Below are 14106 nucleotides of genomic sequence, written 5' to 3' on the forward strand. Positions count from 1 at the left end.
CCAGGAGCAGTCAGTCTCTCTCTGCTTCCAGAGAGAGATGGGCCTGGCTGCTTAGAGGCTGAGAAGGTACCTATGGTGAAGCAGGGCTGGGGAAGGGCTGACGAGCTAGGGAAGCTCCAGCCTGGAAAGCCCCTGGCTGCGGCCTAGAAAAGGGCAAGAGGTACTGGGGGTTGCAAGGGACAACCCAGGAGTAGGTAAAGCAGCAGGTCCAAACCCCTTTTGCCTGTGATGAGTGGGCCGATGCTGCAGTCTGCCCCAGGGTGTGGGGCTAGACCATGGCTGTCAGTGGCCACTACTGAGGCATAGTAGGGTGGGGGTTCCCCTGGGAGGAGGAGACCCTGTTATAGTTAAAAGGGCACCCGGTCCAGGGAGGGACGCGGGGCCGAGAGCAAAACAGGTGGATCACCAGTCTGCAGAGGGCGCTCCGGACTGGAAGAAGAGCTAATTCCCGGAGTAACCAGTAGGAGGCGCAGCAGGGGTGAGTACCGCCCTGTTACAGCCCCAAACCGGGGGTACCTTCTGTGTGGAAGAGAAATGGCGACGTGAAAATACGCGCCCTTCATATCGAGGGCGGCATTCCAGTCTTTGGGACATCGTGAACTTGTTGGGGTCCCGCAGGTCTAGGATAGGTCTGAGACCTCCCTTCGCCTAGGGGATTAGGTTTCGTCCTTAGATACCTCCTGTATAGCTCCGATGAAGAGGAGCGTCCGCACCTCTTGCAAGAGGAATCACTCGTGAGAGGGGTCCCTAAGAGGGACGAGGATGGGTAGGCTTTTTTTTCCCATTGTGGTTAGAAGGACTGCAATTTTGGCTCCTTTGGGGTCCTGATTGACGCCTACGACCGCGTAAGCGACTCCTGCTGGCAAAGTCCTGTCTTTGTCTAGTCGCAGGGTAAGAGCGGTGAGGCTGGGGACGGAAAGGTCGGCACTGAAGCACCGGCGTGTGCATGCCGAGAGAGAGAGCGCAAAGTGACCCTGCTGCCCTTTAGGCTTTGCAGCCTAGGGCCAGTTTTTTTCAGAGAACAGGCCTTTGCCATTGAAGGGCAAGTCCTGTATAGAGTGCAGCAGCTGCGAGGGAAGGCTCGATAACTGGAGTCATGAAATGCGCCTCGTGGCAACACCCGAGGCCAGAGTTGTGGCAGCGGAGTCAGCTGCATCCAACGAGGCCTGGAGGGAAGCCCTCGCCAGCTTCTTCCTTTGTTCCAGGGCATCAAACTCTTGACGGGAGTTCTGAAGAACCGACTCTGTAAATTTGCCCACCGCCACCCATAGTAGCGGCTAAGCAGGGCTTGCTAGTTTGCTAAACAAAGTTGCAGTGCTCCCGCCGAGTACATCTTACGGCCCAGTAAGACCATTCGCCTAGCCTCCTTGGATTTAGGGGCTGGTGCCTGTTGGCCATGGCGTTCCGTCCCATTGAGGGACTGGACGACAAGGGAGCGGGGGGGGGGGGGGGAGATGTACATATAGGTACTCGTACCCCCTGGAGGATACCATGTACTTGCATTTCGATCAGAGGAGGGCCCGAGGAGTATGTTCCTGCCCCCGCCTCATCTGGGGAGGAGGAAGAAGAAAGGCCAGGTACAAGCGGGTCCTGTATGGGCTCGCGCTCCTGGACGACCTCCTGATCCGGTGGGATCTGGGAGCCCGGTGGCTGAACCGGGGCTTACTCTGTACCGGTCGGAGGGGAACGGCTAATTGTCGCCTCTGGCACCCAGAGCTCCGACGGAACGGAGCGAGATGGGACCACCGGTACGCCTCTGGCGTGGTAGTACGCCCAAGGTGACTAGAATGACCACTGATAGGTCTCCTGGAAGACTCTGGAGGGCACATCGGAAAACCGAGTACTGCGCATATGAAGTGTCCGCACGGGGCAACACTGATGCATGGCTGGATGGCCCTGGAGGAGCTGAAAGCCCTTGGTAGAGTCTCCCTCTCTAACTGACGTCGCTCGACGCGGCACCGGGGATCGGTACCGGGAGACATACCGGTACCGAGAACGGGACCTGCCACCGGAGCTGTGCCGGGCGGTCGACCGAGAGCGCGAGGCTCGATGATCAGGAGTGGCTACGGGAGTCCCGGTGCCTGGGGCGGTGCCGGGAGCTGGATCGATGCTGAGTGTACCGGGCCGGCGAACGGGACGCTGACCGGTGCCGCGAGTACTACTGGTACCGAAATGGAGAACGGTGCCGAGACTGCGAGCGGCGTCGGGACCTCGATCGGTGACGGGACCGAGAACGTCTGCGGGACCGCGATCATGAACGGTGCCGCTCTGCGGTGCCGACGCCGGGTGGCGTGAGCAAGACAGGCTCGCCGATAGACAATATAACCCGCACCGGCGGTGCCGGGGGTTAAAGCCGCGCAGGCTCTGCCCTTGCCATCAACTCCCTCGCTGTGGAAATGTTTCCGGCGTGGAGGGAATAGTGAGCTCGACCATAGCTCGCACCGGGGAGCGTTCAGGTGCTGGACTCGACGGCTCTTGCGTGGCCGGAGTCTACGGTGCTGATACTATCGGTGCCGCAGCAGGTACCGGTGCTGGGCAGTGCGACGTAGTAGAGCGCTCGGGCTGCGGAGCAGGCATCTCGGACGCAGCTTAATAGCGAGCTCGACCACGGTCCGTACCAGGGAGCTTTCCAGCACCGGACTCGACGGCTCTTGCCTGGCCGGAGTTAACGGTGCAGATATTGTCGGTGCTGCAGCAGACATCGGTGCTGGGAGATCCGACTGAGCGTAGCGCTCGGCTGCGGAGCAGGCGGCTCGGACGCAGCTTCATAGCGAGCTCAACCACGGTTCGTACTGGGGAGCATTCCAGCACCGGACTCGACGGCTCTTGCCTGGCCGGAGTTAACGGTGCGGATATTGTCGGTGCCACGGCAGACATCGGTGCCGGGCGATCCGACTGAGCATAGCGCTCGGCTGCAGAGCAGGCGGCTCAGACGCAAGGATATTGTGCCTCGTCATCCTCCAGGAGAGGGATCCATGCCGAGTGGAAGCCAGCGACGGCTGGTGCCGAGAGGCCTTGGCGGTACCGGCGATCCGGTGCCGAGGGAGCGCTCCTTGAAGACTAACCAGCGCTTGGCGCCGAGAGCAGAGGAGCAAGAGCTGCCTCCCACAGGAGCTGTTTGAGACGAAAGTCCCGCTCCCCTTTGTTCTCGGATTAAAGGCCTCACAAATGCGGCACTTATCTGTGAGGTGAGATCCCTCGAGGCACTTAGGAGAGGATCTCTTGTCGGCATCGGCTTGTGGCCGGCCGAGCATTATAAAACCCTGTGGACCGGGCATCGGACCCGGCACCGGGTGAGGGGATGGGGATAAACCCCGAACCCCTGTGAAATAAATACACTATACTATACTACAAACAAATAAAGTTAACTACAACTATAAACATCTGAACTATATACTTAACGAGAGAAACTACGAGTAGCTAGGGAAGTGGAGGTCAGCTAAGCCGCGCTCCACTGCTCCAACGACCGACACGGGCGGTAAGAAGGAACTGAGGGGCGGATGGGTCGGCAGGGGTATATATCCTGCGCCATAGCGGCGCCACTCCAGGGGGCGCCCAGCCGACCCACCGAGTGTTGCTAGGGTAAAAATCTTCCGACGAACGTGCACGCGGCGCGCACACACCTAACTGGAATGCATAGGAGCAATCACTCGAAGAAGAATGGAAACTTCCTTCTAACCTAGATTCAAACAGTTTACGGCCAGAAGGGACCATTAAATTATCTAGTCTCGCCTCCTACATATCACAGACCAGTAAAGTTCACCTGGTTGTCTCTGCACTGACACCATTCATGTGTTAACGCATACACTTCCAGAAAGCATCCAGTCTTGATTTGAAGGGGTCAGGAGGATTAACCACTTCTTTTGATAGTTTGTTCTATTAGTTAGTCACTGTTACTGTTAAAAATGTATGCCCTATTTTTAAGAATTCTAGGAATTTGTCCAGCTTCAGTTTCCAGCATGGTTCTTGTTATGACCTTCTCTGCTAGATTCTACACTATGATCAAGTCACCTTTGTCTTCTTTTTGATAAATTAAACAGATTGAGCTCTTTAAGTCTCTTACTATAAGGCATTTTCTCCAGCCCTCAAATAATTGTTGTGGCTCTTTTTCAGCCTCAAGTTTTTCAACATCCTCTTTAAATGTGGACAAAACACACACGGTATTCCAGTTTTTTCACCAATATAGGTAACTTTTGAAAGTTCACTGAAGTTTGTTAACAACTGTCTGTGTTTTTGGCTGATGTAGGTCTTATGCTGCAAGTTATAATGTATGGGCAGATCCCTACTGAAATCAATGGAACTCCATGCAAATACAGCAGTCTGTCCACATGGTACAGGATCAAGGCCACATCATGAAGCTGTTCCAATATAAATTAATATATTAAGTCCTTCCCTACTACTAAAAAAATCCCACTTTTCAGATAGCTTTTGCATGTATATGCTAAGTTAAATTCTAAAATAAAAATGAGCAAGTAATCCATAATTTTTTTACTATATAAACATTCATTTTAACAAATGTTTTTCATAATTGGAAGTTCCTAAACTTGATATGGCTTTTGTTGCTGAGCAGTCTCCTCCTCAGTAGGCTGAATACAACAGATAATTCAGTTGAACAGGTCTATTACTGGAAATACATTAAAGCACGGTCCACACGTTAATTTTCACCATTCAACTAAGGTGTATTTAGTTTGTGTGTGTTGACACTCTAAACCTGGCTTACTTTGATTCAGACTGCATTGATATATTAGGCACAAGCTAATCTGATATAACCAACTTTAAACTGATATAAGAATGTCCACATGGGTATTTGCACTGGCTTAAACCAATTTAAATTACACAGGTGCAACTCCTTTGTGTAGACAACCCCAAGGGAAATTTCAGAGAATTTGTGATGGGGTATACAAATCACACATTGGGCAACACAGGGTTAATGAGCTAATGTGGATTCAGGTTGCCCCACCCCATCAAACTTGTGAGAGAGGTCAAAAATGGATGGAAGAGCTTAAAAGGGAGAAACCAAGCTCAGCTGAGGGCAGTGAAAAGAGGACAGCAGACTTTCACTTCTTAGCTACTGAGAAAGGGCCAACGGAATGCAGAAGCTCCTTGGATGACCTTTGCCAAATGACTCCTCCCTGAAAGAAGAGCTGACTTGAAGATGACTCACCTTGAGAGGGCTTTATTCCTCTCTATTTACTTGGGAACTTGGTAACAGCACTGCACAGTGAGTTAATATGGAGAAGACAGGCAATCTTACTGGAACAGAAATTTGATTGGCTGATAGCAGATCACAATTAACAGATAGTCATCAGTTTGTTTTATTGTATTTACCCTTGATGCTCTGAATGCTGAGGTACACTTATTATGGAAAGAGAATAATGACAGAGGTTGTTGGAAGCACAATAAAAACACAGATGCCTCTAAAACAGTGTTTATCAAGTGTTTAGAAAGGTATTTGCTATTGCTATCATAACATATCACAAGATTGAGAGGTGACTTGATCACAATGAATAAGTACCTTCATAGGGAGAAAATACCGGGTACTGAAGGGATCTTTAATCTAGCAGAGAAAGGCATAACAAGAACCAATAGCTGGAAGCTAGATAAGACTTATTTCTAATTTGAATTTAATAGTTGGAGTGATTAGCCACTGAAACACACTACCAAGGGAAGTGATGGATTCTCCATTTCTTGATGCCTTCAGATCAATACCGGATGCCTTTTTGGAAAACAAGTTATGCTTTAGTCAAACACAAGTTAGTGGGCTCAATACAGGGATAAATGGGTGAAATTTAATAGCCTGCAATATACAAGTCAGACTAGATGATCTAATACTCCCTTGTGGCCTTAAATTCCATGAATTTATAATGTCACATTACCACTTTCTTGCAGGAATGCAGCTTTCTTAATAATGGCTCATCCACAAGTGTTCTTAATAAAGGAAGTATTGTTTTACTTTTCTCTGCCACGTAATTCCTGAAGGTGGTATTTCCACAGAATATATTACAATGTGTGGGTCTATGGGGATTTTAGTAGCATTGAGGCTCGCCTAGAATTTAATACCTATTTAATATAGGATCTTTTAAAACCCAACCTTTCCCCCACCCCCAAAGACATGGAGACGTTCAGATTTAAAGAATATGCTCCTCAGAACAGGGACCTGAGGCACACCCTTGACTCTTATTGAGGCAATGACAAAATTCCCATCCACTTTGATGAGGCCAGGTTTCATCCTTTTTCTTTATACTTGTTTGTGAAGAGCACCAGAAGTAGTCATTCTTTTGCCTCTTTTTTTCCTCTTTACATAGAAATTACTCTGGATAAAATGTTTTGACATCATATATCAAAACTTGAGTCTCTTACCTGTGGGATAATTTGCAGTGTAGACACAAAGCAAATGAAGAGCGATTTGCATTAAGGAGTCATCCATTATAAACCATGGCCACAGAGAGTGGAGGACAGGGACAAGATGAGCCTCAAGTGCTGCCACCTAACAGCAAGGAATGAGGAGGAATGTACAGTACAATAATGAATATTGTTTTGAAGTATTTTGTGCAATATTGAAAGCAAACAAAGGAAATTAAAGAATTTTAACATCCTATGGAGTTCTTTTAAAAATTCTTTTTACCTTGAAGGGTCCCTTTAATGTACTTTAGATTACTTTAGTTAAAATTGACTTGGTTGCTTTAAATGGTAATAGAGGCAGAAGACAGTCTTGTTTCAATACTGGAATGTTGTCTCCACAAGCTGCCTCAAGCACATTTAAATTCAAGTCAACACTGAGACTTGATTGAGCTGGTTCCATCTGGACTCCAGAAGATTGTCTTTATTTACATGCACTGATACTTTTTGCTATTTTCTTGATACTGGAATAGCCTCCATTGACTCGTTAGTAAATTCTCATAGATGTGCACTGACTTTTTTTTTGTTTCATCCTCATACTGTATAAACTGAAGGTTATTTACCAGCAACTAAATACAGTAAAAGCTTGTTTATCCGGCATGTTGAGGAAATGGGGGGTGCCAGTAAGTGAAAATTTCCAGTTAACTAAGAGGGAGGGAGTTTGGGTGCGGGAGATGTGGGGCTGGGTCGCGGGAGGAGGTGTGGAGCGCAGGCTCTGGGACGGAGTTTGGGTGCGGGATGGGGCTCGGTGCACAGGAGGGGGCTCCGGATGCCAGATCAGGGAGACACTCACCTTGGGCGGCTGCCCGCAAATGGAGACCTGTCCCTGCTGTTCCGAGGCGGAGGCATGGCTAGGCAGCTCTGTGCTGCCGCCCTCCTCCGAGCGCTTGCTCTGCAGTTCCCATTGGACGCGGACTGCAGCGAATGAGAGCTGCAGAGGTGGCGCCTGTGGACGGAGGCTGTGTTCAGAGCCGCCTAACTGCGCCTCCGCCTCGGAACAGATTGCTGCTTGCGGGGAGCTGCGTGGAGCCAGGTAGGGAGCCTGCTGGCTCTGTGCCAACCGGACTTTCTATGAAGATTAGAAATGCTGTTTATAGAGCTTTCCGGTTGGTACAGAGCTGGATAACAGAACTTTTAATTACTGGGGAGCATGCACATGAAACTGAAAATGTTCTAACATTCCAACTGTGATTTTACAAGGCCTCACCCTCCTACACATACTGTTTCCCTCTACCTCAACTAAATTAGTTACTAAAACTCTGGAAAAAGCAGCAAAGGAGGGAGGATCAGTGTAGTTCTGCAGAGAATACATTCAGAGAACTTCAGTCATAAGCAGTAAAAAAAAAAGTCATCTGTGCAATAACGGAGGTTCCTCGAGATGTGTGTCCCTATGGATGCTCCACTGTAGGTGCGGCAGCATCCCCATCCCTGGGATTGGAGATCTTTGGTAGCAGTGCCCATTGGATCATGCACACCTCCCTGTCTTGTGCTGTGAGTGGCAGCTATATATAGCACTGTACAGTCCAACTGCTCCCCACTTCCTTCTCTCCAAAGCAGAGGGGAGGCAGGCAGGCAGGTAATGGAGCACCAATAGGGGGACATCTCCTAGAACTCTTTCCTATGTTTTTCCTCACCCCCCATCCTACCAATAAGTGTTCCATTTTTCACTTTTGAAATTTTGTCTTCTAGCAGGGGGAGGTAAGAAATGGGTAGGAAACAGAAAAGAAGGTTTATTGGAGCAGGTCTCTGGCATCCATTGTCCCCTACCAAATATTTTGGCCACCAGCTACAGATTTTTAGCATAGCATCCTATTCCACCTCTGTTGGCAAAAGTTTGTATTCAGTTGCTTGGAGCTAAAGTTTCAGTGTCAGTTAAAAGGTCTGATGTATGCATGTAATGTTCTCTGCTGCAGGAAACAATGAGGTATTCTAGCCATTAGTACTAAGATGAGGGCCAATCAACCTGAACAATATTTAAAATTGAACATATCTGTAATCTTTATTCTTAGACCTCAAACTAGCCGTATGCAGTAATATTATAATACAAATAGTATGACTACTTACTTTGCACTCTTCATTTCGAAAGAGGCAGTTTCTTAGGAGCTGCAGAACAACCCTTAGTTCCCTTATAAGGTTATCCTCCTGTTTGGACAAAAATGTTTCAAGAGTGTCAATTTGAAAACAGAATCCATTTTATATAAGCAGCATGTTTGTCTTAATGGCTATATTTTAACACCCAAGCTCTCCACTTATGCCAGAGAACTAGGGTGACCAGATATCCCAATTTTATAGGGACAGTCCTGATTTTGGGGGCTTTTTCTTATATAGGCACCTATTACCACCCATCTCCGCCCTGATTTTTTACACTTCCTATCTGGTCACCCTACACAGAATCTTTACTTGTAGAATGCTAACCATCTCTGAAAAGTGATATTTCAGTAAGCTCATCCACCACAGAAATCTATTTCTGTTCTATCAAGCATAAAGGAACAGGGATATAAAATAGGGTCCATGCTTCATCTCTGTAAGGTGATACATGTAACACTTGTTTTTAAATCCCTTTATGTATGCTGGCTGGGACTCTGAGTGATGAAGTAAAAGGCCTCTCAAAGAGGCAATGTGAGACAGCGAGAGAAGGGGAGGATGAAATAGAAGGAAATATACAAGTCATTTTTACAAGTGACATTTGTAACACGTTTCTTCCCATTTTAACAAAATACAGATAACATGCCATCAAAAATTGCTGTAGGCGCTTCTATATACACTATTAGCTATCTTTGTATTTAAATAATAAACCCTAACTGCAATCCTCTTTCCAAAAAACCAATACCCTATAATTAAACATTAACTGTATGGAAATCATTGGGATGTTAGAAAGTTGCAAACATACAAATAGGATACTCATCCATAGTATTTACAATATTGTGGCTCCATATATTTCTAGAATCATGTTCAACCCTCCTCTTCATAATTCCCTTCCAAAAGAGTGAAGAGTCCAAGCAGATAAAATTAGCTGGACTGATGATTAGTGGAACAGAGACCCTGTCTGAATTGTTTCTCTCTACAGAAAGATTTAATTATTCAATCAAAACACAATAATTGGGCAATACTCTAACCAAATGCACTCTCACTTCCAAGAAAGAATATCAAATATCTGAAAAAAAAAAATCTTCTACTGCAGATACAATTTTTTGTGTCCGCCTTGTAGATTTTACAGTTACCCTTTTTTTCTGTGCTGTTTTTCCAGGCCTGAGGGATTCTAAGTTCAGCTGTGCATGAATGTGCTTCATCTGTTCCATGCAGCTGTCTATAAGGTTAGCTGAAAGACAAAATCCATACAATTCAGAAGCCTATTTATATTCAAAAGTATCAAAAACCCCTCACTTATAAATTAAAGAATAAGAAATTTTGTTTCCTAATCAACTCTTCAACTTTATGTGGAAAGCACAATTAAGGCTCTCTATATGATGGAAATGAGGCAAGAGTAAAAACAAGTAACCCAACTGGTTACTCAAAATAATTAGGTGGTTAGGATATCTCAACTGGAACCCAAGAACAGGAATTTGTGTTCAATATCTAAACCCAGTTCACATTAAGAAGTTATGAACAAAAGGTCAGAGATCCATCAACCTTGTTGGAAAAAAACCCCAGGAACAGATGGAGTTAGGGTTGTACACCTTTAAAACTCTCTCTGCTTCTTTGTGCATGCATCAAGGCATAGTGTCCCATTCTAGGTTAATTGGTTTTTAACAGTTCTGGGATTTGTCAGGCAAGTGGGGATCTGTGAGGCAATTTCACATAGTGGAAGTTACATGACCTAACAGCAACAGGTGGGGGATGTAATGTCTTATATATACACTATACCTAGTGTTCTTCATCCCAGAAGACCCCAAAGTGCTTCACAAGTTTAGAATAATAAGCAGACTATACAAAGGGATCCACCTACAAAATACAGCCCTTCTGAGATAAAAAAAGGTAACAGTTTAACTAGTTTATGACAGCATATTAATAATAATAATAATTATTATTATTATTATTATTTGTATGCTTGGAGTGCCCAATGTGCTACAACTGTCCACATATACAAAGACACAGCGTCTTCACAGAGAACACCACAAAAGCACTGAGACACTGGTAAAGAGAAAACAAAAACAAAACAAAAAAACAGGTGTTAGACACCAGCAGTGTTTGAATGTTTTTAGTACTCTAAGTGCTGAGGAAAATAGGTGTCAAAGCATTAAGACAGACAGGTGTTGGAACACCACAAAAGTACACTGATGTGCCCAACTTTCAGAAATGTATAATGGTGTACTGGACCCGACCAGCAGGTAGAGCTGGGATGAAGGAAGTATACTTAATGAGCGTCAAGTCACTGTGATCTGAGCAGTAGCTTGTAGGGAGTTCTTTTGCTAACTATAGTCAAGAAGCAACATTCAGAGGGCAATACTTATACTTGGCAAGGGTGGTGGATGATTTCTAGTAAAGCTAATGCTCTATCCAATTCATTGTCTTCATGCATCTACATACTTCAGAGCCAGCAGAGTTCTACCAATCTCATGCTAAGGAACCAAGAACCAGGAATGAGAATCTTATACAGACAATATCTTTAGACTGAGAAATAGAACCTTTGTGTTTTCTAAATTTCAAGTTTAATGCTCAGTGATATATATAGTTTCAAAGAAACAAGATAAACAGATTTAAAAATATTATTTTTTGAAATTTAGGCAAATGAAATATTTGTGTGTCTGTATCAAGTGTAGTGATTCAAACTGTATTCTAAAATTCATTAGGGCAGTAGATCCTATAATTATATCACACAGAGAACAGTTGTAAGGATTAAAAATAAATATAGAATGTATAATATTCTACTAATAAATCACATTATTAAAAACCTACACACAAGCCTCCATTCTCTGATGAAACGGTTACTTACATACGCAGTAACTGGTTCTTTGAGATGTGACCCCCTATGGGTGCTCCACTTCAGGTGCACAGATGTCCCATATGCCTTCAGAGATTTTCATTAGCGGTGTCTGTCTGGCCTACACATGCACACTGCTCAACCTCATGCCCTGCTCAAAAGCTGAATAGGGCTGCATGGATAAACCACCCTCCGTTCCTTCTCTACTGCAAAGCCCCACAAAGGAAATACTGAAGCAGAGAAGGAAGGAGGGCAGGTAAGGGAGCACCCATAAGGACACACATCTCACAGAACCACAGTTACTGCATGGGTGAGTAATCTTTTCTTCTTCCTTGAGTAGTGTCCCCATGAGTGCACTCCACTTCAGGTAACTCCTGAGCATCATCCCCGCAGGGAGGAGGGAGCTTTGGAATAGATTGCAGAACTCAAGAACGAACCACATTGCCAACCCCTATATTAGATCTAGAGGCATGGACCAAGGTATAGTGCTTGGAGAAGGTATGTACTGAAGACCAGCTAGAGGCTCTGCAAATCTCATATACTACAACGTCTTTAAGTAATGCCATAGATGTTGATTATGACCTTGTAGAGTGTGCTAACAACCCAAAAAGGAGGCTGAATGCTGGTAGCTTTGTAACATGCAAAAATACACCAATAGATCCACCTTGATAACCTCTGAGTGGAGACAGTGGATCCTTTAGATCTGCTTGAAATGGAAACAAAGTCTAGGAGACTTCCAAAATAGTATGGTCCTATCCATATACAAGGCCTAAACTCATGTGACACCTAAGGTATGAAAGGAAGTCTCAAGTTGAGAATTGTGTGGTTTCAGGGGGGAAAAAAAAGCAGTGAATGAATTAATTGATTAAGATGAAACTAGGATGATGCCTTAGATAGGAATGTAAGGAATAAGGAATTTAGGGATGGAAAGAAACCTTGTCTTTGAAGAATACTATGAAGGGGATCTGCCATTAAGGCCCCAATTTCTCCAACTCTTCAGGCTGATATGATGGTTACCAAAAAGGCCATTTTCATGGACAGGTTAAGTCAAAACTGGTGTTTTGATGTCAGCTGCGGTGGATGAGAGTTTTTTTCCCCCTCGGGCATCTATTTGATCTTACTTGGGTATGGGGGGAGGTCAATGGAACCCAGAGAATTGGATTGGACAAGTTCTCTGGGTGACCTATTACAATTTCTTTTGTTTGTAGGAGTGTAAATTTCTAGATATCATAAAGTGACCTTGGTGTCTTTCAAAGCGTGCAGGGATTCATCTATTGTTTCTGAAAACAACTTCAAATCATCAAAAGGTTGATCCTCTCTGGGAAAGCTGGACAGTTGAAGCCAGGATGCCCTGTGCATAACTACTGCCATAGATATGGAACAGACTGCAAAGTCTATTGCATCTAGAGACACATGAAGGGATGTCCTGCCCAGTAACTGTCCTTCAGCAACGATGGCCTGAAATTGTTCTCTGTGCTCCAATGGAAGGTGCTCCATAAAAGTCATTTTTGTGTGGTTTGTGTAATTATATTTTGCCATAATTGCCCGGTAATTCGCTATTCGAAAAACTGCAGGATTGCAGATGAGTAGAACTTTTTCCAAAACGGTCCAGACACTTCTGGCCTTTGTCATACTGAATTGACTTAATGTGGTGTTGTTTCCCCATTCATTAACCGCATCCACCCCCAGAGAATTAGGTGATGGTGGTGGGTGATAGAATAAAAATTCAGAGTCCATGGAGAGGATATAATATTTTTTATCTGCCCATCTGCAAGTTTGCAGTACTGTTGCTAGGGTCTGCCAAACCATCTTTTCTGGGTCCAAAATGAACTCATTGAGAGGTAGTGCAACTCTGGTTTGTGCTGCTGACTGTAGAACATCCCACAACTTGTGTTGCGATTCCTTGACCTCTTCGAGTGGTATCGGTAGAGCATCCAACACCCATTTTATAAGTCCTGAAATTGCCAGAAATCATCAGCCACAGAGCATGGTGGAAGCATAACTGCTTCATCTGGAGACTATGAGGAAATGGTAGTTTGAGGGGTAGTCTCCTTATCTGCACTGGATTCCTGTATCTCTAGTGTCTCTTCCTGAGGAATGGGTTAGGGTGGAGGGGACTGCGTGCCTCTCCTGTCCCAGTGGATGAGACTCAATGCCTTGGAAAACTGTTGTTGGTATGCTGTCCAGGGACCCCCCAGCATGGCTACTGTAGGGGGCCATACAGAAGAGGTGGTGACATCCACCATCAGTGACGTCTTCCCCAAAATTCCTCTCTCTCTCTCTCTCTCACGGTGGGTGTCAAAGAGTAGGTTCCTGTATAAATAGGTAGGAGATCCCAGAGAAAGATGAGACTGAAGGGAAGTCTTCATCATCTTCCTCAACACTGACCAGTGGAGGAGCTCCAACCAAAACAGGTGATGAATTGGAATTGGAAGGCACCAGAGACATATGAGAGTCTGGTTGATCGAGTGGGTCTTGTTACCCATAAACAGTGGAGACTCCAGTTCATTTGTCAGTGATAAACCCTTTGAGTGCCTTAACTCTTCCTGGCCAATGAGCTGCGGGGAGTGGTGGCCAGCACACCCCTGTGGCCTGCGTTACTTCCCGCAGCTCACATTGGCCAGGAACAGCAAACCACAGCCACTAGGAGCTGCGGGCGGCCATGCCTGTGGACGGTCAATATAAACACTGTCTTGCAGCCCACCAGCGGATTACTCTGACAGGCTGCGTACGGCCCGCAGGCTGCCCACCACTGTCCTAAGGTATCGAGCAGGCAAACCCCACTA

General features: G+C 45.8%; 1 protein-coding gene across 5 annotated transcripts in view; it reads right to left on the reverse strand.

The window, feature by feature from the left end:
- Positions 1 to 14106, reverse strand: part of RTTN (rotatin) — a 175401-nt gene that overhangs the window by 24491 nt on the left and 136804 nt on the right. For all 5 annotated transcript variants that reach the window (XM_045006473.1, XM_045006474.1, XM_045006472.1 and 2 more), the window contains 3 exons: positions 9621 to 9718; positions 8464 to 8541; positions 6361 to 6487 (listed from right to left, as the gene is read on the reverse strand). In XM_045006473.1, coding sequence (XP_044862408.1) covers positions 6361 to 6487; positions 8464 to 8541; positions 9621 to 9718 — 303 coding nt within the window. The remainder of the gene's footprint in view (positions 1 to 6360; positions 6488 to 8463; positions 8542 to 9620; positions 9719 to 14106) is intronic.

Source organism: Mauremys mutica, chromosome 2 (genome assembly GCF_020497125.1).
Source record: "Mauremys mutica isolate MM-2020 ecotype Southern chromosome 2, ASM2049712v1, whole genome shotgun sequence".
In the NCBI taxonomy this organism is placed as follows: Eukaryota; Metazoa; Chordata; order Testudines; family Geoemydidae; genus Mauremys; species Mauremys mutica.